This window comes from Helianthus annuus, chromosome 10 (assembly GCF_002127325.2).
Source record: "Helianthus annuus cultivar XRQ/B chromosome 10, HanXRQr2.0-SUNRISE, whole genome shotgun sequence".
Lineage (NCBI taxonomy): Eukaryota > Viridiplantae > Streptophyta > Magnoliopsida > Asterales > Asteraceae > Helianthus > Helianthus annuus.
The window spans coordinates 152,614,882-152,639,120 of NC_035442.2; the positions used below are offsets into that span (position 1 = coordinate 152,614,882).

The 24,239-nt window shown below is 36.3% G+C and overlaps 2 protein-coding genes across 3 annotated transcripts; one reads left to right on the forward strand and one right to left on the reverse strand.

Annotated features, from left to right (window-relative positions):
- Positions 1 to 755: 755 nt before the first annotated feature.
- LOC110885892 (phosphatidylinositol/phosphatidylcholine transfer protein SFH8) lies at positions 756 to 8,828 on the forward strand. Of its 2 annotated transcripts, none has more exons than XM_022133609.2 (14): positions 756 to 910; positions 1,002 to 1,107; positions 1,747 to 2,174; positions 2,278 to 2,544; positions 2,639 to 2,716; positions 2,792 to 2,893; positions 2,995 to 3,038; positions 3,137 to 3,236; positions 3,339 to 3,437; positions 3,933 to 4,043; positions 4,162 to 4,294; positions 5,289 to 5,695; positions 8,078 to 8,152; positions 8,633 to 8,828. In XM_022133609.2, exons 2-14 carry the CDS (start codon positions 1,074 to 1,076, stop codon positions 8,654 to 8,656), a joined length of 1,902 nt encoding a protein of 633 aa, XP_021989301.1. In that variant the 5' UTR covers positions 756 to 910; positions 1,002 to 1,073; the 3' UTR covers positions 8,657 to 8,828. The 2 variants fall into 2 exon arrangements, with proteins under 2 accessions (XP_021989301.1, XP_021989302.1); XM_022133610.2 differs by having other exon boundaries at positions 772 to 910; positions 984 to 1,107; positions 8,633 to 8,809.
- A 608-nt stretch (positions 8,829 to 9,436) lies between these two features.
- On the reverse strand, positions 9,437 to 13,646 carry LOC110885893 (phosphatidylinositol/phosphatidylcholine transfer protein SFH12). The gene is made up of 14 exons (XM_022133613.2): positions 13,405 to 13,646; positions 13,150 to 13,173; positions 12,956 to 13,063; positions 12,557 to 12,818; positions 12,368 to 12,467; positions 12,029 to 12,295; positions 11,522 to 11,599; positions 11,340 to 11,441; positions 10,903 to 10,952; positions 10,726 to 10,825; positions 10,473 to 10,580; positions 10,288 to 10,390; positions 9,832 to 10,208; positions 9,437 to 9,711 (listed from the first exon to the last, which is right to left on the reverse strand). The coding sequence occupies exons 3-14, from the start codon at positions 12,999 to 13,001 to the stop codon at positions 9,610 to 9,612; spliced, it is 1,695 nt and encodes a 564-aa protein (XP_021989305.1). The 5' UTR covers positions 13,002 to 13,063; positions 13,150 to 13,173; positions 13,405 to 13,646; the 3' UTR covers positions 9,437 to 9,609.
- Between the last annotated feature and the right edge of the window lie 10,593 nt (positions 13,647 to 24,239).

Here is a 24,239-nt window from a genome sequence, read left to right on the forward strand (position 1 = left end):
TGTCGAGGCCCTTTTGGCTCGGAATATTGGTGTTAATGACTCGTCTTGTCCGCTATGTTACTCGGAGGAGGAGACCGCTGAACATACCTTCATTGCATGCTTTATTGCGTCTACGGTGTGGAATGGAGTCGGTTCTTGGTGTAAGATCCCGCAAATCTTCGCGTTTTCTATTCAAGATCTCCTCTCTTTATTCAAAGATCTTGCTGCGTCGACGAGGAAAAGAGAGGCTGTGCAAGGTATAATAATGATCACGTGTTGGAGTCTATGGCGAGCAAGGAATAAGCTAAAGTTTTCTAATGAGCCGGTCAAAATTGATGGTATTTTAAGTGAAATCAAGGTGTTAAGTTTTCTATGGTTTTCTAAAAGATCGAAACACAAAGGGATAGATTAGAAAGACTGGGTTTCGTTTGTAAATATGTAATTTGTTATTTGTTTTGTCGGCCCGGCTTGGGTCTTCGTTTTTTTGTTGATAAAGTTTACCATTCAAAAAAAAAAGAGACACCATTTTCCCAAGATTTAAACCAACACACTTTGTCTAACAAAGACTCAACGTACACAATCACAAAAGTCAACATTGAACCTTTGACTTTAGCATCTCTTCTCACCGCCCTCTTACGTAATCACCACTCAAAAATACGGTACCCCACCCAAACGGCCAAACAGTATCTTAATATTCGTCTGACTCATCCATCCCAGAACACTCAACCTGCCACGTGGCACATCCTACCCCACTCACCTATCCCGGCCCCACCCCATAAACACCATCCCTTCTTCTCTCTCACCTCACCTCATCGTGTTTTTGACTTTTTCCCGATATTTTCATTTTTCCCCTAAATTATTATTTTTAATTTTATTTTTCTTTCAGATCATCATCACAGGCCGTTGTTCGATCTTTATCGCCAAATTACACGTATGTTTTTCATTATATTATAATCTAATCAATTACGACTGTTTGTTCATGAATTCAGCTCATATATTTGCAGTTGTGAATTCTTATGCAGTTTTTGTGGCCTGAAATCGCAATTGATCTCAAATTCTGAGGTTTTAGTGGTTTTGTTGATAGCTGAGATTCGATGTCTGGACCGCTCGATCGATTTGCAAGGCCTTGTAAGTGTTTAATTTTGTTATTTGATCTCTTGTTAATAATATTGCAATTTTAGGGTTTTGTTATAGTCAGGTTACAGTTTTTGTTATATGATCTGAATTACTGTATAATTATGTGTATTGTTGTGTTATGTTGTTGAATTTTGATGTTATGATATGTTAATATTGCAATTTTAGGGTTTTGTTATAGTTAGGTTACAGTTTTTTCTTATATAATCTGAATTACTGTATAATTATGTGTATTTTTATGTTATGTTGTTGAATTTTGATGTTATGATTCGTTATTAATTAATTGTTTAAAGTAGTGGTTCATTAATATCATGTTAATAGAATTGCTGTATAGTTATGTGTTTGTATGTTTTGATTATTGTTATATTGTGTTGTTGAATTTTGATGTCATGATGTGTTATTGATTGTTAAAAGTAGTGGTTCATTAATGTTTAGAACTAGGGTTTTTGTTTCTTGATTATTATTTTAGATCCTGTTCCTTTTTTAGAATATACACCGTTTGTTGTTTTTGTTTGTGAGTATGTTATCGATGTAATAGGTAGTCGCGTCGTTATTATTCTGATTGTATACACGTGAACGTATATTTATGAGTTGTTGAAAACATAAGTGATATCATGTATTTGTTATTCATAGGCTTCGAGGGGTCATCGGGCAATGATGAGAGGCCAGTGAGAAGAGAAAGATCAGAGAGAAGAGAAAGAAAATCTGATTTTGAAAATTCGGAAGATGAAAGGAGAACAAGAATTGGTTCACTGAAAAAGAAAGCGCTAAACGCATCGACTAAATTCAAACACTCTCTCAAGAAAAAGAGCAGAAGAAAAAGTGACGGGCGAGTCAGCGCGGTTTCGATTGAGGATATTAGAGACGCAGAGGAGTTACGCGCTGTTGATGCGTTCAGACAAGCACTCATTCTGGAGGAATTGCTACCCGAAAAACTTGATGATTATCATATGATGTTGAGGTTTCTCAAAGCTCGGAAATTTGACATCGAAAAGGCAAAGATAATGTGGGCTGATATGATTCAGTGGAGAAAGGAATTTGGCGCTGACACGATTATCGAGGTGATTTAATTATATACAACTTTGTATGCGTTTTTAAACTTCTAATGTGTTTGTGATCTAGCATGAAAATTAATATTTCTTTTGCTGGATCTAATATAATCAGGACTTTGATTTTCCCGAGTTGAATGAAGTATTGAAGTATTATCCTCATGGTAATCATGGAGTGGATAAAGAAGGTAGACCTGTTTACATTGAAAGATTAGGAAAAGTTGATCCTAATAAACTCATGCAAGTTACAACCATGGATCGGTACATAAAATATCATGTTCGGGAGTTTGAAAAAAGCTTCGCTTTCAAGTTTCCTGCGTGTTCAATTGCTGCAAAGAGGCACATAGACTCTAGCACAACCATTTTGGATGTTCAGGGTGTGGTATGTAATATGTTCCCCCTTATGCTATGAGTTATAACAATATATGTTATCAATGATCAATATTTACATCTTATTTCCATTTTGAATATTTCAGGGGCTGAAGAACTTCGGTAAGAGTGCTCGTGAACTCGTAACGCGGCTACAGAAAATTGATGGAGACAATTATCCAGAAGTAAGATTAATTGGTTTGCAAATGGAAGTTTATCATGTTCTGTTTATATCTATAACTAACTCTTTATTTGTTCAGACACTCCATCAAATGTATATAATCAATGCGGGTCCTGGTTTTAGACTGCTCTGGAGCACCGTGAAGTCATTTCTAGATCCCAAAACGGTCGCAAAGATTCATGTACGCATGGTGTATTTTTCCATGTTGTTTTAAATAAGAACCAAAAGTTTACTGTATTACTTTGTTGTGTGATACATTTTTCTTTTATTTTGATCTCTCAGGTTCTGAGTAACAAGAATAAACTGCTTGAGACGATCGATGCCAGGTAATGATAAGCATTCCTTCATGGTGTTTATGTATGTATTTTTATAAAAACTTCGTAAGAAAAAGGTATTGTCGAAATACTAACCACATCTTGTGCAGTGAATTGCCGGAATTCTTAGGTGGCACCTGTACATGTGCGGATAAAGGGGGTTGTCTTCTATCCGATAAAGGACCGTGGAATAACCCTGAAATCTTAAAGGTTATTAACATTATTGACCTAAAAGCCCTTTTAACATTATCTAATGATTAGTTTTGTCTATCTGTTTAACAAAATCAACTGTTTTGGGGCACTGTACTGCAGTTGGCTCTCAATAGTGAAGCAAGACGTGCGAGACAGGTGGTTAAAGTTCTAAATAGTGAGGGGAAGATTGTTGCATATGCAAAGCCTCAGCTTCCTGGGGTAGGAAGACAAAACTATCGTAATTTTGTTTGGTAGTAAAATGCCATTTTCGATTTTGAATTTGGCCAGTTTTGCGACTTTCGTCCAAAGGTTGTTTTTCCGCATCTGGATCCAAAATGTTTGAAATCTTGCCATTTCATCCAGCTTGTTAACTCCATTTTTCTCCGTTAAGTCAGGGGTATTTCCGTCTTTTTTGTTAACTTAAAAGAGTTTTGAATACTTGTACATAAAGTGAGAAAGACTGAGCTGCCCTTTAAGTTAACAAAAAAGACAAAAATACCCGACTTAACGGAGAAAAATGGATGGAGTTAACGAGCCGGATGAAAATGGCAAGATGCGGAAAAACAAACTTTTGGACGAAAGTCGCAAAACTAGCCAAACCTCAGGGAAGAAAATGGCATTTTACTCTTTTATTTAGTTTTGTTCAACTTTTACTTCTTGTCCGATCAACTGCTGGAAAACTTACTATTTATATTTTATGAATATTTTGAGCAGCTGAGAAGCAGTGATACATCTGCCGAGTCAGGCTCTGAAGCTGATGATATTGCATCTCCGAAAGCAATGAGGAGTTATACACATCTTAGGTTGACTCCTGTTCGTGAAGAAGTGAGTGTACACCCTTTTCATTCTTATGTTATTACTCTTAAGCTTAATGTGTGAAATCTTAATTTTGTTAATGTTATTGTTGTAGCAGTTATTTAAGTTATTTATGTGTTGTATATAGGCCAAGACAATTGGGGCTACATCCTATGCCGGTCAATTTTCTGGATATGACGAATATGTTCCCATGGTTGATAAAGCTGTTGATTCTGGATGGAAGAAGCAACCTTCACTTTCAAAGCCTTATGATCCCAAAGGTCAGTAGCGGTGGCAAAATGGGCGGGTTGGGCTGACCCACTTTGGTTGGATCTCTGTGAAAGTTTAAAAATAATTAGTTTGTAATAATATGATAACAAAACGTAAGATAGTTTAATAAAAATCTAATATGTTGAATATGATATTAGCTGTTATTATAATACACTTTGGGTGACTTTGTTTGTCAACAAGATGTTAGTTTGAATGACTTGTAGGTTCTAAGAAATGAGGCTATATTGGAAAAAGTTTCACGGGAACCACAAAAGCACCACGGTCCAACTGTGGTCGCATCGTGCTGCTTTTGGACATCACTTTCGGTTTTCAAATAAAATAGTTGCATTTTGTACAAAACACCACTCGAGACACTATTTCCACTTTAGAAAACTAATTTATAACACGTTGGAAACAATCTACCAAACAATATTTGAATTCGGAAATGATTTAGAAGGTTGCTTCTCAATGAAGAAAGCATGTTTGATGCATTTCAATTTTGGAATATGTTTTCTCGATTCGTTCAAGGTGTTTTCAACCAATGAAGGATCATATTAGTTAATTTTCACTTATGGAAGATTCCATCTACATCTTCATTAGAGACCAAACAATTATAAATGTTGTAATACTTATAAAATTTGTAATGAAATTGGTTAATTACCATTTATGTTATATAAAAATCTTAGTTTGAACACACATTACTTATCCTTGAATTTGACATAACTTGAACGCCCATGGATGTGTATGCCCGTTATTGACTATTTGACTTGAAATTCTAAGTTCGACTCGTTCGTTTTCACCATACCTTGTCAATGGACAGTTGAAGTGTGCATCGATCGTCCTCTCTTTGTCTATCACTTATTCATTTGTTCAATGTTTGATCTTTTAAGGCATTTGTTGTTGTCTTAGAATGTAGGACATGAACATATGAGTATTTATATATAGCAATTTGTATCACATATTCGTATTTTTTTCGTCATCAATATAATGCGAGCGTATGTACAGGGACACTTGTTGAACTTGAAGATCGAAAGACACCGGAAAAACTCCATTCTCATATATGGGTGATGCTTGTGGCTTTCTTCATGAGTATTTTCACCATGCTAAATACAGCCATGAGTCGTGTAACTAAAAAGACGCTTGCTGACTCAGCACCCGAGGTTGCCCAAAACTCGGAGGAATTCAGTTTTGATGCATCAAATAAGGAGGAATTCCGACCTCCATCACCGACTCCTTTGCTTAAAGAGTCAGAAATTTTCAATTCTCTTTTGAAAAGATTAGGTGACCTTGAAGAGAAAGTTGATACACTCAATGCAAAGCCGTCAGAGATGCCTTATGAAAAAGAGGAATTGTTAAATGCTGCTGTTTGCCGTGTTGATGCTTTAGAAGCAGAGCTTATTGCTACCAAAAAGGTAAACTTTTAATTAAGTTATATACATATTTTTTAATAATAAGTTAATAACCGGGTTTCATGCTTAACGAACTGACTGTTAGATAGTCAAAATCATTAGAAAAAACCAGATTGTTAAAACTTAAACTCAGCTCCATATCTATCACTCTGTGTAGTCACTAGTCGACAGGGAAATTATGAGTAAAATGCATGCGTCGTTCTTATGGTTTTGTCAAAGTTACGGGTTTTGTCCCCTATTGGAACTATTTACGGTTTGAATCTTACTTTCACTGTTTGCTTATAGCTTTGGTCCTGTCTGTTAGAGTTAACATACTATTGGTTGAGTACTTTGAAATGACCATTTACCGTTCAAATTAATTTTATTATATTTTTCAATATACTATATATATTAAAAGGCAACTCCTTCCCTCTCACTATTCATCCTAGCCAATGACGCGCCGGCATGCCCCCCCCCCCTTCCTTTTTACCTATTTTTTCTTTAAGTTTTTGTTTTCGTTTACACACCTTGCACTTTAATAAAGTTTTATCATCATCATCATGCTCAGTATATCCCACCAATAGCAAACCTAAGGTAGGGTCTGAGCCCTGAGAAGAGTGAGATGTAGACAGCCTTACCTCTACCCCTGTAGGAATAGAGAGGCTGCTTCCAATGAGACCCCCGGCTCAATTTACTAAAGTTTTATACAGTCCATAAACTTCAATAAGGTTACTTTTCCCCGTTCCTTGACGTACTGATACTGCCGCAACACGCAAGGTAAAATACTAAAGATATCATACAATCCCTAAAATTCAGTAAAGTTACTTTTTCCCGTTCCTTGGCAACCACACCGCGTGCCAGTACCATTACTGATACTGCCGCAACACGCGGGGTGTGTTTTTCCGTTTACACCCTTAACTTTGCTAATATACATGTTTAGTCCTTCTACTTTAATTTTCCTAATATACATGTTTAGTTTCTCTACTTTAATAAAAAAAAATTCTTATTTAGTTAACTTTGCTTATATACATGTTTAGTCCCCTATCCCTCTATTATAACTTTGGTAATATACATGTTTAGTCCCTCTACTTTTATTCCTATTAGTATGTCGCCTTTAGTGTTTCCTTTCTTGCTAACCAACCCGACTCCCGGCGCAATGCGCGGGGTAAAATTACTAGTTCCTGTATAACACACAAACAAGCCTTCTCTCCAGTCTCCATGATAGTACAAGTGCAATGATCATAAATTAGTGATACATAGATGTTGAAGGTTGCTTCTTAGTGGAACATCATGAGGGTAATCTTGTCTATGTTTCTTGATAGGGTTCTTAAAACATCACCTAATTCTTCAATTGGACATACCAGGTTTAATCGAAGTTGCAAATCAGATAAATTGTTATCTGAATCCCAAATAGGAAGTGAAATACAGATATGAAATTCCAGATGCAAATACGAAAATCGAATCCAATTATTTTATGTTCAAGACCATCTGTTTATTGTGTGTTTGCACCAGACCCAAACACGAAAACCAATGCTATCATTACCATCCACTACCACAGGATCTGTCTCGATGGTAATCCTGATACAGGACGTCTTAGATCTACCTTACGACCTAGATAACCGATTGAGATATGATAATGTGAGGAAACCAGTTGTAAAAGAAATACGCACGCCTAGGCGAGGCTACTACGCCTCAGGTAGACACAATGCGAAGACCTTCCTCTAGACCTTGGTTTTAAATTGCGTGATGCGCTCCGATGCGTTTGGTCCAAAAATCTGATGCGTGATGCGTAATGCGTGATGCGAACGCATCACGTATGCGATGCGCTCTTTATAAAAATATACTAAAAAATTATTTTATACTAAAACAATCGACATAATAAGATAAGAATTGTGCTTTTTGGTTCAAATCAAGCTTCCTAAAATGTTTCTAGAACCATAAAAAGTGTTTAGGAACCATAATGGTTCAAATCAAGCATGCTAAAATATTAATTATTGAAAAAACCCAACCCATTTCATAAAATCTGGGAAAAAAAACGTAACAAACAATGATGCGTGCATCATGGCGCATTTTGCGAAGGGCGCATTACGCGCAATTGTCGCAATATCACCGCATCATGTAAACGCAACGCATCAGGTGTTGCGATGCGCTCTTACTAGCGCAACGGGCGCATCACGCATTATGCGCGCATTTTAAAACCAAGCTCTAGACACAACAGAAGAAGGTTTTACGCACTGGAAATCACTTTGGGTGATGTTTGACCCATTTGACTTGCTTCTAACTAGTTCTATTCTACCCGTTTGACTCATTACAAATGAGCCGTCTTGAAATAAATGAGTGGATATTGCCACCTCCAAAATATTTTTATTTACCAATCTGAACGAAATCGTGCTACATCTTGTGCAGGCCCTGCATGAAGCTTTGATGAGGCAAGAGGAATTGCTAGCTTACATCGACAGTCAAGAGGAGAAAAAATTCAGGGTGAATATACAACAGACTTCAATAGATACATACATACATATATACATGCATAGAGGGGGGGTTATATGAAAACATAAAAGATACTTGAAAACCGTGAGAAAACCACTATCAACCAAGAATTCTTTTTCATCATTTTTTTATTCTTTTCCTATGTTATGTAGTTCCCGAAATACGTATATGTAGCTTGGCAGCTACATATATATATATCTCGTATGAGCTACATACATACCTTCGCGAGTTGCATATATATATTTTTTTATTTTTTTACAATGCTAACCTTTTAATTCAAAGAAATGAAAAAAATCTAAAAATTTGATTGGTCATAGGAGTTTCTCGGTTTTTAAGTTTTTTGTGGTTTTCTCTTGAGCCTAACCCTACATAGACATGCATACATACATACGTACATACATACAATAGAGAAGGTTTATTTATTTATTTATTTATTTATTGATAAGAGTTTATTGCTATGTGTGTTTGTAGAAGAAGAAATCATCATGCTGGTGAAGAAGGTTGAAGTGTGGATGTGTATGCCACTTTTTTCCTCACGTTTTTTCCCTAAAATTACTGTATACAAATGCTGTTCAAAAGTGACATTCTATGTTTATTTAACCCCAGACATTACTTACGCATATAGTAACATATTTGGATTTGCTTATCTATGTCGAATATAACCTTATCATCTAAGCCCAACATAAAGTGGTTCCTAATGAATAAGAATTAGCAACATTATATGATGAACTCCCGTATTTTGAGTTATATATTACCAATAAGAATTAGCAACATTTGTGAACCAATGTTATAAGTATTTTATAATGCAAAGATATTTTTTTTGAATGGAAAAGAATCGTGTAAACCCATCCTGCTCGGGGCAATAGACCGTGCCCACTATGCATGGAGCCCTCGTGAATTTCAAGTCTAGTTAAACACAATGAGTCCCTAGTTAAACACTTAAACATGGTGGGAGAAATTTCGAGTCTAGTTTTTCTTTATAAAAAGAAAAAAAAAATCCAGAGTCGTGAATTCTTGATCGGTAAAACAAACAATATCGGTTGGTACGACCTCAACGGGCCATAATAAAGACATTAACAGTTTACTTTACATGTAACTTAGTAAAATTATGAATGAATAACCAAATTTCTACAATAAATTAAGGAAATCTGTAAACCAAAATCCTAAGTTAATTACTGCTGCACAAACTATAAATTAAAAGGAAAACTTACAATAATACAAGGACACCTTTGCATTTTTTCAAGAACAATCAAACATAAAGAACAACTGAAGATAAAGGTTAAAGGCCATATTTTATTAATTGGACAAGCACAGATGCAGAAGGAGTTGCTACAGCAGGCGAATGAGTAGTATTACAGTCACAAAACAACTTTTTTTTTGTCACATGTTATGATACTTGGTGTGTGTGTGTCTATATATATACACACACACACACACATATATACAACTCAAAAAATATAGAACCTCTTCTTCCTCTTCTTCCTCCTTTTCTTCTGCTTCTCCAGGTACGCCACCAGCTCTTTTTCTTGGATAAGAGATTCATCAAGAGCCTGCATGATCACAACAATAACTTTAAATTGCTTTTTTTTGGTTTACACTATGTATTAATCAAACAAAAGAAATTATTTCGCCGTAAAAAAATCAGACAAAAACAAGAAAGTTAAAGGTACCTTCTTGACAGCAGCAAGTTCTGTTTCCAATGCATCAACACGTTTCAATGCATTATTAAGGAGCTCGTCTTTCTCGGGTGGGATCTCAGCCGCTTTATTATCCAAAACAATGATCTTTTCCTCCAATTCGGCTAAACGGTTCATCAACGTTAAGTACTCAGCAGCGGAGATAGTGGATGCTTGCAACCGTTTCTTCTTTTTATTAACCACATAATCCTCTATAAATCCGGTAGAGTATAAAGTGGCATCTGTAAGCTTTTTGGGCATGTTACGTGTTATTCGAATTAGTGTCACAAGTCCCATCATCAATGTCATCACAAATCTTAGCAGCTGGTTGGCTATCTTATTAGTAGATGTAAGCTTGCAAGCATCACTATCTGTCCCATGAAAAGCAAACTTTAATGGTTTATAATATGTCTTTTTGGTATTACGACACGTGTACGTATAAATTCGTACCTTTAGAAAGGGAAAGCTTCTGCTTTTGTTTACAAGAAGTTGCATCAACAGCCTTGTCAACAATGGGCTCATTTGCACTTGGAATGTTTTTGTTTGTAGGATCCTACAAATCATGTTAGATCATTTTTTTTTACTGAAAAAACGTAACGCAAATTCCAATTTGTTTCATATAAAAACTAGCTTACTTCTTCACGAACCGGAGGCAGATGTGCAGGCTTCATGTGTTCTTCGCCGGATACAACCTCATCTGGGGTTGCATGCACCGGACATTTATGTTCACCATTACGTACCATCTGCAACGCTAATTGTCTTTAAGGATATTTAAACATAAATACATGGTTGCAAAGTGAGAACAAGGTGTTTTTTTTTTTTTTTTTTTTTTTTTTTTTTTTTTTTTTTTTTTTTTTTTTACAAAGCAATGGCAAGTATAAAAATGACCTTCATGATATCTGGATCTTGCCATGGACCTCTATCGGATCGCATGCAACCGCCTTTATCTGCGCAGGTGCACGTACCACCCAAGAATTCCGGAAGTTCACTGCATACATATACAAGGAAATGTGTATCAGCTGAAGTGACACGTCATCGATGACCTGGTAATTATTTAACAAGTACCTGGCATCGATGACTTCCAGGAGCTTGCTTTGGTATTTGTTGCCTAAAACCTAGCCAACAATGTCATGATTAACAATAATAATAATCATAAAAATATAACTTTTCAAATAAGATGATTTAGAAGGTTTTATGCCTTAAAAATACGTTTTGAACGACTTTTAACTTAGTTGACTTGTTTCCTTTTAAGATACCGTTCAAATTTTACCTGTTTGACCTATTAGAGGTAAAACCGTAAAACATGACCAACATTTTTTTTTTAAACAATAGTTATACTTTTATTTATATATAAAATACTGGCCGAGTTACATCAATATCGCAGGTAAGCGAGCAACAAGCTGCGCCGCTACCCCCTTTCTGAATAGCAAACCCTTTCTGAATAACCAACATTGACCAAATCTTTATTGAACGGGTCATCTAGTACAAACTATCAAACTTACATGAATCTTAGCGGTAGTCCTCGGGTCAAGGAACGATTTCACTGTGTTCCACAAGATCCTAAAGCCCGACCCAGCGTTGATAATGTACATGCGACACAGAGTCTATAAGAAAAAGTGAAAATAAATAAATAAAAGAGCGAAATTTTAATTTTAAGGTCTAGATTATTAATTAACAATTATACCTCAGGATAGTTGTTACCATCAATACTCTGGAGACTTTGTATAAGTTCCCTAGAAGCTTTGTTCATGCTTTTCAGTCCCTGATCATTTAATTTGACTAAATTATCTTAAAGAAATAAATTTAAAACCGAATCCAACCTCATAACTTTGACCGCAGATTATGTTATCTTGAAGAGGTCATCTTGGGTTGACCCAAAACATATTCATTTATATTTTTTTTATAAATAAGTTGTGTGTCATGTATGATTACAGAAACCACATTGTATCAATAAAAATCTAGTTTTTGATGAATAAAGTAACTTATATGAGGTTTTATGCATCTAAAATACGCTTTAAAAGACTATCAAAACATGTGATCTGTTTTCTTTAATGCTATTTTTTCCTCCTTATTTTACGCGTTTGATCTGTTTAAGATAAAACATAACCCAAATCGACCCATCCGTACATAAATGGTCGAAACCGCCACCTCAGTTTTAACTAGATGTTGTTGTAGGGCCCAGATCACTTACCACTCCTTGGACATCAAGAATGGTGGTACTCTGATCGATATGTCTTTTAGCCGCAATTGAGCATGCAGGAAATTTATCGCTAAAAATCCTTTCGAATTCCATTACATGGTATTTTACATAACGATCAAGGGTTGTGGCTTGTAAAAGCTTGGTGGCATCAACTAGACCAAGTCTCTCGATATAAACAGGTCTTCCGTCCTTATCAACCCCGTGATGTCCATGCGGATAATATTCAATCACACTTTCCTTTTCTTTAAACTCAAAATCCTAGAAAAAAAAAATAATTATGAAATTTACTTAGAAATTAAAAGTAAGCTCATAAAACTTAAATTTGGCTACCTCCATGATGGTATCTGCGCCAAACTCCTTCCTCCACTGCAACATATCAGCCCACATTTGCTTGGCTTTCTCAGTATCGAATTTTCTGGCCTTCAAAAATCTGTAATGTCATGCGCAAGTTGACGGATTCATTTTATATGAATATGGTAAGACGAAAAACATTCAAAAGGGTTTAAAAAAAACGGTAACCTTAACATGGTATGGTAATCATCATGCTTTGGTGGCAATAAATCTTCCAAGATCAAAGCTTGACGTAAAGCTTCGACTGCCTTCAATTCCTCGGCATCATGGATATCTTCAACCACAACAGACATCACTCTGCTGTTCCTCCTTCCCTTTTTAGTGAGTGAAGTTTTGAACCTTTTAGATGCGTTAATCGCCTTCTTCTTAAAAGAGTTGTGTTTAGACTTCTTTTCATCGTCATGGTTCTCTAGGTCGAGTTTTTCCATACCTATTCATTAAAAGATATGTTAGTTATGTTACAAGAAAAAAAAAGAACAACAAAACATGGCGTCTGCATAGCGCATATATATCCTTTTCTCCTATGGTTGTTTGTCGTTCATGTTACAATCGCTAAAAGAAACATACTTGAACGAATAGGGCGGTCAAGAGGTCCGTGCATTTGGTCACTCATGTTTGCAGCTTGTAACTTTGATTCACGGTGCCGAATTTAGGGTCATTGCCAAATGCCTACACCTTTTGGCTAATTCATGTTAAAAAAAAATCTTACAAAATAAATTAAAAAAAAAAAGAATAATCTAAAGAAACTTGAAAATTCATACCTGAGCGTTTACATAGGCGTGCTGCTGCAAAACCCATCAACAAACAAACAAAATTTATCATCATAATCCATAATAGAAATTGAAATCAAAATATTCGATGATCACTCACACATTTCAAACAATGAATACATGATTTCGGGGAAAATAAACATCATTAAATATCGAGACAAACAGGAGGAGGAGGCGTGCATACCTTAAAAAAACAAGAAAAATGACAGAGGAAGAAGGAAGAAATAAATAAATAAAAAAAATTACCAATTGACAATAGAAAAAAGTTGCAGGACTTTTGGAAAGGAGAAGAAGGAAGGTGATTTAGATTTCATCCGCCAACAAAGAATCTCTCTATCTTTTGAAAACCATCCATTAAATATTGAGAGAGATAGATAGTGCTGCTTTTCGGGGGATTTATTTGACCAGGTCTCCGTCGATTCTCATGGACCCTTCCCTTCTCTCTCTCTACATCTTCCTTCAACGCATATATATACGTATACATAGAGAGAGAGAGAGTTGACCATGCAGCCAGCCAAAAGGATAAAAAAATAGTGTGCTTACCTTAAAAAAACAACCAACTTACGAACCAACTTTGTTCTTAAATTTACACTTTTTGTCTGATATTGACTAAATCCTGAGCCTCATTAGAATGCATACATTTCCAACAACTTGATACTTTCATTATTATTTAATTTTGCTACACATTAAATCTATATTGAGCTCCATATTTACGTTTGAACACAAAAGGAGTTGAATAGTTAGGGTATACGGGATCAATGCGGCAAGGGCTTGCCGGGTGAGGGTTTGCCGCACGGGGATGTGCCGCAGTCCCTAATGTAGAGCTGGTAATAGATATTTGTATAAGACACGATTAAACCTGTTTACTGAAAAAGTACACTACTTGGTTTTTTACTTTTTTAAAAATAAATAGAATTCGGAGGCTACGATAAATCATTTCTTCTCCTTGGTACATAAAACATACAACTGTGTTATAGACATGAGATATAAAGTAGTTAAAAAAGTTGTATTCATGTTTAATACTTATGTTATTCGCGTCGTCAGAGACCTGTTAAACCCGATAAGACACGATTTGCCAGCCCTGCCCTAATGTGCCACAAAATGTGAACGTAAGCTTGGTAGGTAACAGGACAAAAGGTGGCGTGGTACATATTACGAGAGACCCATGATTTTTTTTTTGGGGGGGGGGGGGGGAGGGGGGGGGGGAATAAAGGTGTTTATTCAAACTTTTATAGAGGGGATCGGGATTGTTGCCTAAAATAACATTAAATTTTCTTTTTCCTTCTCGGATGGTGACTATCGAAGGGATTTTAGTCTAACTGAATGAAGGTGTGATGAAAATGTGTTTCTCCCGGTCCAGTTGAAGTTTCTAGCCTCAAGATGAATACATGCGACTTAAATTGATAATAAAATATAACATACAAAAAACATATGGTGATTTTATGCCACGTTTAGAACATTCACAATAGACCCTCTATATGTATGTGAGTGTAGCCTTTATATTTGTGAGAGTGGTTGTAAATTGTTGTGAGTGAAGGGGAGAGAAAAAAACAGAAACAATTACTATTTATCAGTAAATTTGAAGGAGATATAGTCCACCTTTATAGTTTTTTTATATTTTTAAAAGTGGTTGTAAGTGGGAGAGAAAGAAAAGTTAATGATAAAAGTATAAAAAATATTATTTAATTAAAAAAGAGAGAAAAAATTGGTATTTATTAGTGTAATTATAGAGATGAAATAACAGATTTGATTCTGAATGCTTTAAAATCCCTTTTAGGATGCCATGTTTTCAATGAATTGTCAAAGTAAAGGAAACTTATGTAACATATTCTATATACTCTTAAAGGATAAAGTCGGTGAAACCCCACCGGCTTTACCTCCTGTAGGATCGCGATCTGACCCGAACGAGTTGTTCAGATGAGTTTTACTTCGTTTCAGGTGCGGAATAACAAGAAACGAAGGTAGAAACAACTTATTCTTCACTTAATCTACTGATTGTATTAATTTGACAACGATTATAGCTCAATCTTTACACCGGCAGCACTTCGGCATGGAATACAAGGAAATGTTCTTTGATTTCGCTCATGTAACCCTATATATATGCCAGAGATTTCGCTCCAAGAGACATGTGTCCATATGAGTGAAACCTCATATGTTCACATAAGCGAAATCATCTTGTTCACATGGGCGAAACCCCCTGACTAAGACCATATAAGGGAAATCACCTCACTAACACCATACACTCTCCTATTTTCTCGTAAAACGCGCCCTAATCTATACAATTCAAAGTAAGACTCGATACAAGACGAAGTCGACAGATGTAGTGCACCAACAGACTCCCCCTCAGATGTTGACGAGTCGACTATCGAGTCACGACAATGCTGTGTCTTCACTTCTTCAGTCTTGATCAGTCTCTGGGCTTTTCTCTCTCTCTATCTTCATCAACATACTCCTTTTTAGCCATATCTGCTTGAAAATCTTCAGACTCCCCCTCTTGATTTGCTGGCATTTCTTTGTTCTTCAGCAACATCTGCTTCAGGATCATTGTCTGGTTCTTCATGTTCCACGATCAAAACCTGACTATTCCTGCACATTCTTAACACAGAAGTACAATTTCTAATTTTAACAATTTGATAAACAAATGCATCAACAATCTGAATTAATCAGAAGACTCCCTCTTATAAGCATATGTACCAACAATCAATCTCCCTCAGATTACACACACAAGATGAACCACTTGTTGATTTATAAACATATTTTGACAATCAAGACATACTCCCCCTCACAACAATGTCATCATGTTTAGCACATGGAATTTTGAAAATCAGCTTTCCAACATCAGTTGTCGAAAATCTTTTTGATTTTTCAAAAATTTATGCTAAAACACACACAAAATCTTTTTGGATTTTTCTGAAAGAAAGTAACTAACACCACTTGAAGAAACAACAAAATGCAGAAATAAAATATTTACAAACAATATTTTTGTGAGTTCGTGTAAGAGGATCATATCAGTTTATGAGACATGTCACTAACACCGTTAAGCTTCATTACATGTTAAGTTCTAAACAATTCACCTAGATTGTCAGTATATCGGTCCACTTAAATTTTCACACAAAGTTCAATTTATCCGAGATATGATATTAATGTCTTAGATACTAACTTATTCGTGTGTCCTACTACTTGAATATACTCCCGTATCCAGATTCCAATATCCAGTCTTACAGGTGAGTATACCACAGCTGATATCTGTTTAGGGGTTAGATGCGAGGGCCGTGAGAGCTCAGGTCGATACTTCCGTATACGCAGAGAGATGACGGCTTCGACTTTTGGTGTTTCCACTTTAGAGGATCTTTTGATTTACAACAGCAACGACTATCAATTTTATTGTTTCATCAGCATGCTGAGGGCGAAACTATGTTTCAAGCTTTTGCAAAACGCATTATCCGGGGACTAGGTCAGAACTTCCATTCAGCAGAAGTCCCGGGATAATACCCCATATATCACTAAGCATAAAGACCTAGTATCTCAGAATAAGAGACCTTTCAAACAAGATTTCAGGGGTTACCTATATATCCAAGAAGTTGTTAACCCACAGAACAAGCAAGTTTGAAATTTAGTTTATATCTCGTCACAATTTACTAAGTGTGTAAAAACCTACTGACAAATCCACAGTGAGATTGTTTATCACATTCTATCTTTACAATTCTTTAGCATGTTGTGATAGTCTACTGATGTACTATCATTTCCTATTTTCACAACAAAACTCATTTTTGATTTTTATCATGTTTTTGTCTTTTTAAATTTTTTAATGTTTTTGGATTTTCTAAATTTTCTACTCCCCCTAAAATGCAAACACATTTCTAAGAAAATTTGAAAACTTTCTAAGCTTTTGACCCATATGAAACATAAAATGTAAAATAAACTGTACGAAACTTGACAACTGACATCGAATCACATCAAATCGCCATTCACTAGACATAAACAATCAGAACTCCCCCTATCACAAACCATTTTCTCATTTAGATCTCAAAACACTTAAGTTTGTTTTAATCAAAATGATTTGTTCAGAAAATGAGTTTGTTTTTACCATTTGTAAGTTTAACACTTGTTAAGTATGGGGATATGGTTCATCATCTTGTTTATCAATCACATATGTAGTAAATCAAGTACAACTTAATGTCCCTGATTTACCATTTGCAGTTCAGAAACCTCTGTACCACATGTAAGAATATCCGAAACAATACCACTTGTAACAATAACCAACAAATACCACTTGTAGGGTTACCACTTGTAGGAATGAGTCATCTACATGCAACACTTTATCAATCAGGATGCCGATTCCTGCTTCACACTTACCAAACTGGAAGCTCCGGCGTAGTCCTTCTATCTAAAAAAATTTAAACTCATTCAAAAATCTTTCAAGCAAACTTTTCAAACACTAGAATGATGCCGATTCCTGATCCACGATATAAACTTGGGATCTCCGACATAGTCATAAGACTTTAAGGGAAACAAACTTCCATCCAAGTCTTTTCAGACTTGATGGCTTTCAATTCTTGCGTAGTAGGGTTGTAAGTTGCCTTTTTATTTGCATAAAAGTCTTTAACCCTCTTTGCTTTCCCATTCAACATTTTTCCAAAAATTTTCTTAACACTTCCATTGAATGTTTTCTCGACATCAAACTTATTTTTCTCTGTATAAAATTGATTCGAGATATCAACCTTTCCAACCTTTTGTTTAACTTCTTCAAACTTCAGTGATGGAAACTCATCATCATTCACTGAAATTTTCACCTCAACCTGTGGCTCTTCTGGCTTTGTGAAACCAGATTGATCGCCGACATTCACATCAACTTTCTTAACAACCCACACTTGGTTGTCATTCTCTTTCTTTTTACAAAATTCTTTTTCGAACACTCACCAACCTCATAAGTTGAATTTTCAAAAAATTTAAGTCTATTGGTTGGTGTTTCAACATCAACAACTTTTTCTTTCAATTTCTGAGAAACTCCCTGTTTTGTTTTGGCATTGTTCTGGCAATTCCAAGCAATGTGACCAGCTTCATTGCACTTGTAACAGATACGAGTCTCTCTTTGATAAAACACTTCAGTTCCATTCTTCTTCTTTTCAGCAAGAAACTCTTGATTTGACTGTCTCCAGAATGGTTTCTTCTGTTCCTCTTCTGAGCTTCCACCTGACACAAATTCTGTTTTTGTTTTAGAATTTTTTATATTTTTATGATTTTCTGGTGGAATAAATCCTAAGCCTTTCTTTTTGTAGCTATGATTTTGGTTAGGTTTCTTTTGAAAACCAGAACCAGAATTGTAACCCTTTTTCTTGTTTAAACGTTGTTGAACTCTTGAAGTGTACTTTTTAGACTTTTCAGAAAGATTTAAATCTTTTATTTCAGAAATGTTAATTTCTGTCATTTTGAAAACCTTTTTGATCATGTCAAAACGAACACTTCTTATTGGAAATTCTTTGTCATAGTATAATTTGTCCGAATCATTTAAAGTGTATGCGACTTGAAATGTTTCATCATCCAAATTTTCTTTTGATAACAAAAATTCTTTGCTATAAGACCGTTTATCCGACGACTTTTGACTGTTGACTGACGAATTTGACCCTCCAGACCCAGACTTTGACTCGGACTCCTCATCAGTATCCAACACCTGATCGACCACCTTTTTGATTAACTCAGACTCATGATCAGTGTCAGACGAGGTAAACGTGACGTCAATGTTTTCTGGTAATTCATCAGTTGTGTCGGTTTTTAGCTTTATATTGACAACTTTTTCAAGTTGCTCCTCGTTTGGTTTTCTAGGAGAATACCCTTCCCAAATCGGAGGCGGACACTTGTTATAGCTAACAGTCGGTTTCTTACCACAATCTTTCTTCTTCTTTGGCTTCTCATCTTGAAAAGCTTCCATACCTGCAACAGTTGGGTAAATACGATCAATGAGATAATCAGAACTAGAATAACTTTGCAGTAAACGTCTAATCCTCTCATTCTCAATCTTCTCTGTCTCCAACTCTTGCTTCCATTTAGCACTCTCTTCGATGTAAAAGTTTATAGCTTTCTGCTTTGTCATCATCACAGCATTCATCATTGTTAGTGCTTGTTCTCTTTCTGAGTTTGTCTTTTGAAGACCAGTTACTGTTTTGTTTAAGACATCATAAGATTCTTTCACATAGTTGAGATTGAACAGCAACTGCTCCTTTTTCTTCTCATACTCAGCAATTATCTCATTCTTTGCTGCACATTTCTTGCAAGCTTCCAAACACTTAGTGCAAGGCTTGATTACCTCAACAATCTTTTCAACTTCGATTGTCTTCACCACTTCAATCACTTTTTCTTCTTCTTTCACCTTCTTAGCTTCAGCTATCTCCTCAACAACACTTGCAACTTTTTCAGTCTTAACAACAGCTTCAGTATTCCTTTGTTGTTGTTCCTTTGCAACTCTTTTCTCCTTCAGTTTTTCCAAGCGATCTGCAAAATAGAAATGAAAACTTTCAGGAGGAAGATGAGTTTTAGCAATATTAATGTGTTTTTCCTCCTCATCATCACTACTGCTATCATCTGGAGGTGACTGATCAAACTCATAGCTTGAACAATTGCAGCTGGACCAGACGATGTTGCAAACGCGTTATAGAACTCGGTATCCATGATGACTTAGCACGTTTTTCAAAAACAGTGACAAATAAGCGAAATCAGGTGTCTGAATGTCCTTTTGAGCGAAATTAGGGTTTTAGATGGCCTTATGAGCGAAATTGGGTGATCACAAAAGCGAAATCACTTATATTGTTCACAAGAGCGAAATCCCTATATGCACCTGGAGCGAAATTACTGCTTAATGTGACACTGGAGCGAAACCTGATGTACTCAAAAGCGAAATCTCTCAATTTTGGTGACACAGGAGCGAAATCAGGGTTTTGATTGTTCACAAAAGCGAAATCAGGTGTACAAATAGGAGAGTGTATGGTGTTAGTGAGGTGATTTCGCTTATATGGTCTTAGTCAGGGGGTTTTGCCCATGTGAACAAGATGATTTCGCTTATGTGAACATATGAGGTTTCGCTCATATGGATACATGTCTCTTGGAGCGAAATCTCTGGCATATATAGGGTTACATGAGCGAAATCAAAGAACATTGCCTTGTATTCCATGCCGAAGTGCTGCCGGTGTAAAGATTGAGCTGTAATCGTTGTCAAATTAATACAATCAGTAGATTAAGTGAAGAATAAGCTGTTTCTACCTTCGTTTCTTGTTATTCCGCACCTGAAACGAAGTAAAACTCCTCTCAACGACTCGTTCGGGTCAGATCGCGATCCTACAAGTGGTATCAGAGCTCAGGAGGAGGAGTTCTGCAGAAATTAGCTGGAATTTATCGAGATTTCTTACTTCTACACCTTCTTTCATTATTTCAGAAAGTTTTACCGGTTGAAATTCGCTCAAAATTTCACAGACTGTGTGTTATTGGACATAGACAAATCCCTGAAAGTTTGACACTGAAATTCGGACTAAAAATGGACCAAATTACCTTCGGATTAGATTTCGCTCATACGGACATTAGGAAGGGGTTTCGATCATTTGTACACCTGATTTCGCTTTTGTGAACAATCAAAACCCTGATTTCGCTCCTGTGTCACCAAAATTGAGAGATTTCGCTTTTGAGTACATCAGGTTTCGCTCCAGTGTCACATTAAGCAGTAATTTCGCTCCAGGTGCATATAGGGATTTCGCTCTTGTGAACAATATAAGTGATTTCGCTTTTGTGATCACCCAATTTCGCTCATAAGGCCATCTAGAACCCTAATTTCGCTCAAAAGGACATTCAGACACCTGATTTCGCTTATTTGTCACTGTTTTTGAAAAACATGCTAAGTCATCATGGATACCGAGTTCTATAACGCGTTTGCAACATCGTCTGGTCCAGCTGCAATTGTTCAAGCTATGAGTTTGGAAAATGAAACGGGAACCACCCAAAAGCCCCCTAAACTGATGAGTATCGAAGAATACTACGGGTGGAAAGATAGATTTGAGAACTGGGTTCAGGCAAACCATCTTAGATCTTGGGAATGTATATTGAAGAAATATGTGTTGCCTCAAACAGATTTGCAGGTTCTCAAAGAGTTATCAGAATTCACAGATCAAGAACGAGTTATGTACAAAGCTGAGAAAATGATGATAAGTCTACTTCAGCAAGCAATCAAAGAAGACATATTCATATTGCTTCAGCATGACAAAACTGCAAAATCAATCTGGGATGCACTTAAAGTCAAATTTGAGGGTAGCGAGAATATGATTAAAAGCAAGAAGGCGCTGCTAGAGAAAGAGTTTGATCTGTTCAGTAGCTTACCGGGAGAGGATACAAAGAAGCCGATAGAGCGATACTGCCACTTAGTGCGATCCATGTCAATGTTGGGAATTACAAAAGATCGTGAAGAGTGGGTAGACAAGTTAGCGAATGCATTACCACAGAAAGAGTGGGGAACGTATTTGATGATTCTGAAGGATACGGGTGTTTATGATGGGCTAACGATATCTCAGTTTATCGAAAAGATCGAGAGTCAGGATCTGGAACAGCAGAAGATTGCGAGGATGAACAGTCCAAGTGGTCAACAGGATGTAAAGATGTACTACAAAGGTAGTATTCCAGTTCCAGAAGCTGAGAGAAGTCCGAAAATCCAGACTGCGTTTAGTGTTGGGGATTCTACAGAAAAAGTTGATCAGGGTTCAAAAACAAGTAGCAGTAGATTCTCATCATTTCCGAGTGTTAATCCTAAAGAGTCAAATACAAGCTTTCAGTCTCAAGGCACAAAGATAGGAAATGGTTACATGATTCAGTGCAACATCGCTCTAAATCTTCCAGAAGGTCAAAGTTTTTCAGAAGAAACTGCGAAAGACCACATGGCTCTACTTGGTTCAGTGTTGTTATCCTATGAAGGTCTAGTAGCTGGTCGGATCGGAAATCCTATGCTCACAAAGGAGGATTACGATCGGATAGACGCCGAAGAGATGGAATTAATGGATATCAAATGGTGTCTAGCTAGTGTTCTTAGGCGTGCTGAAAAATTCAAGACAATTACCGGGAGAAATGACTTTCTTGATGCTCATGTTTCTACTTTAGGTTTTGATAAATCTAAAGTTACTTGTTTTCGTTGCAGGGAGAAAGGCCATTTCAAACGGGAATGCAAGAACAGGAAGCTAGTGGTGCTCAGAATCCTTTTGGAAAAGATGATTACTACCGGAAAGCCATTTATCAACAGGTTGGTCAACAGCAAGATTCACAGACGGCTCATGGTAGGAAGATTGAGGATTCAAAGAGAGCTTGCCTGGTAGACTTCAACTGGAACAACTACATATCAAGTGAAAGCAAAGCATGTTTAGTCGATCAAGATGATGAGAGACTACCTGAAGGCTTCAGCTGGGATATGTTTGTTGATGAAAAGGGTGATTTCAAAGCTTTCATTGCAAAGATTGTCAGAGAACCAGACATGTTTGCCACGTGGATGAAGTTTATTGGAGAGACAGTGAAGAGTGTGGATGAGAGTCTGTTGTTTCTGATGAAAGTTCAGAAAGTTTTGATAAAAGTTCACAGAGTGCAGATGAGAGTGTACAGAATGATGTTACTTCAAAAAAAGAAGTAGTATTTGATCAAACACCGTCAAATTCTGATGTATCAGATGCTAGTTCTGAAAAATCTGCACAGTTTGATCAGTCACCTCCAGATGATAGCAGTAGTGATGATGAGGAGGAAAACACATTAATATTGCTAAAACTCATCTTTCTCCTGAAAGTTTTCATTTCTACTTTGCAGATCGCTTGGAAAAACTGAAGGAGAAAAGAGTTGCAAAAGAACAACAACAAAGGAATACTGAAGCTGTTGTTCAGACTGAAAAAGTTGCAAGTGTTGCTGAGGAGATAGCTGAAGCTAAGAAGGTGAAAGAAGAAGAAAAAGTGATTGAAGTGGTGAAGACAATCGAAGTTGAAAAGATTGTTGAGGTAATCAAGCCTTGCACTAAGTGTTTGGAAGCTTGCAAGAAATGTGCAGCAAAGAATGAGATAATTGCTGAGTATGAGAAGAAAAAGGAGCAGTTGCTGTTCAATCTCAACTATGTGAAAGAATCTTATGATGTCTTGAACAAAACAGTAACTGGTCTTCAAAAGACAAACTCAGAAAGAGAACAAGCACTAACAATGATGAATGCTGTGATGATGACAAAGCAGAAAGCTATAAACTTTTACATCGAAGAGAGTGCTAAATGGAAGCAAGAGTTGGAGACAGAGAAGATTGAGAATGAGAGGATTAGACATTTACTGCAAAGTTATTCTAGTTCTGATTATCTCATTGATCGTATTTACCCAACTGTTGCAGGTATGGAAGCTTTTCAAGATGAGAAGCCAAAGAAGAAGAACGATTGTGGTAAGAAACCGGCTGTTAGCTATAACAAGTGTCCGCCTCCGATTTGGGAAGGGTATTCTCCTAGAAAACCAAACGAGGAGCAACTTGAAAAAGCTGTCCATATAAAGCTAAAAACCGACACAACTGATGAATTACCAGAAAACATTGACGTCACGTTTACCTCGTCTAACACTGATCATGAGTCTGAGTTAATCAAAAAGGTGGTCGATCAGGTGTTGGATACTGATGAGGAGTCCGAGTCAAAGTCTGAGTCTGGAGGGTCAAATTCGTCAGTCAACAGTCAAAAGTCGTCGGATAAACGGTCTTATAGCAAAGAATTTTTGTTATCAAAAGCAAATTTGGATGATGAAACATTTGAAGTCGCATACACTTTAAATGATTCGGACAAATTATACTATGACAAAGAATTTCCAATAAGAAGTGTTCGTTTTGACATGATCAAAAAGGTTTTCAAAATGACAGAAATTAACATTTCTGAAATAAAAGATTTAAATCTTTCTGAAAAGTCTAAAAAGTACACTTCAAGAGTTCAACAACGTTTAAACAAGAAAAAGGGTTACAATTCTGGTTCTGGTTTTCAAAAGAAACCTAACCAAAATCATAGCTACAAAAAGAAAGGCTTAGGATTTATTCCACCAGAAAATCATAAAAATATA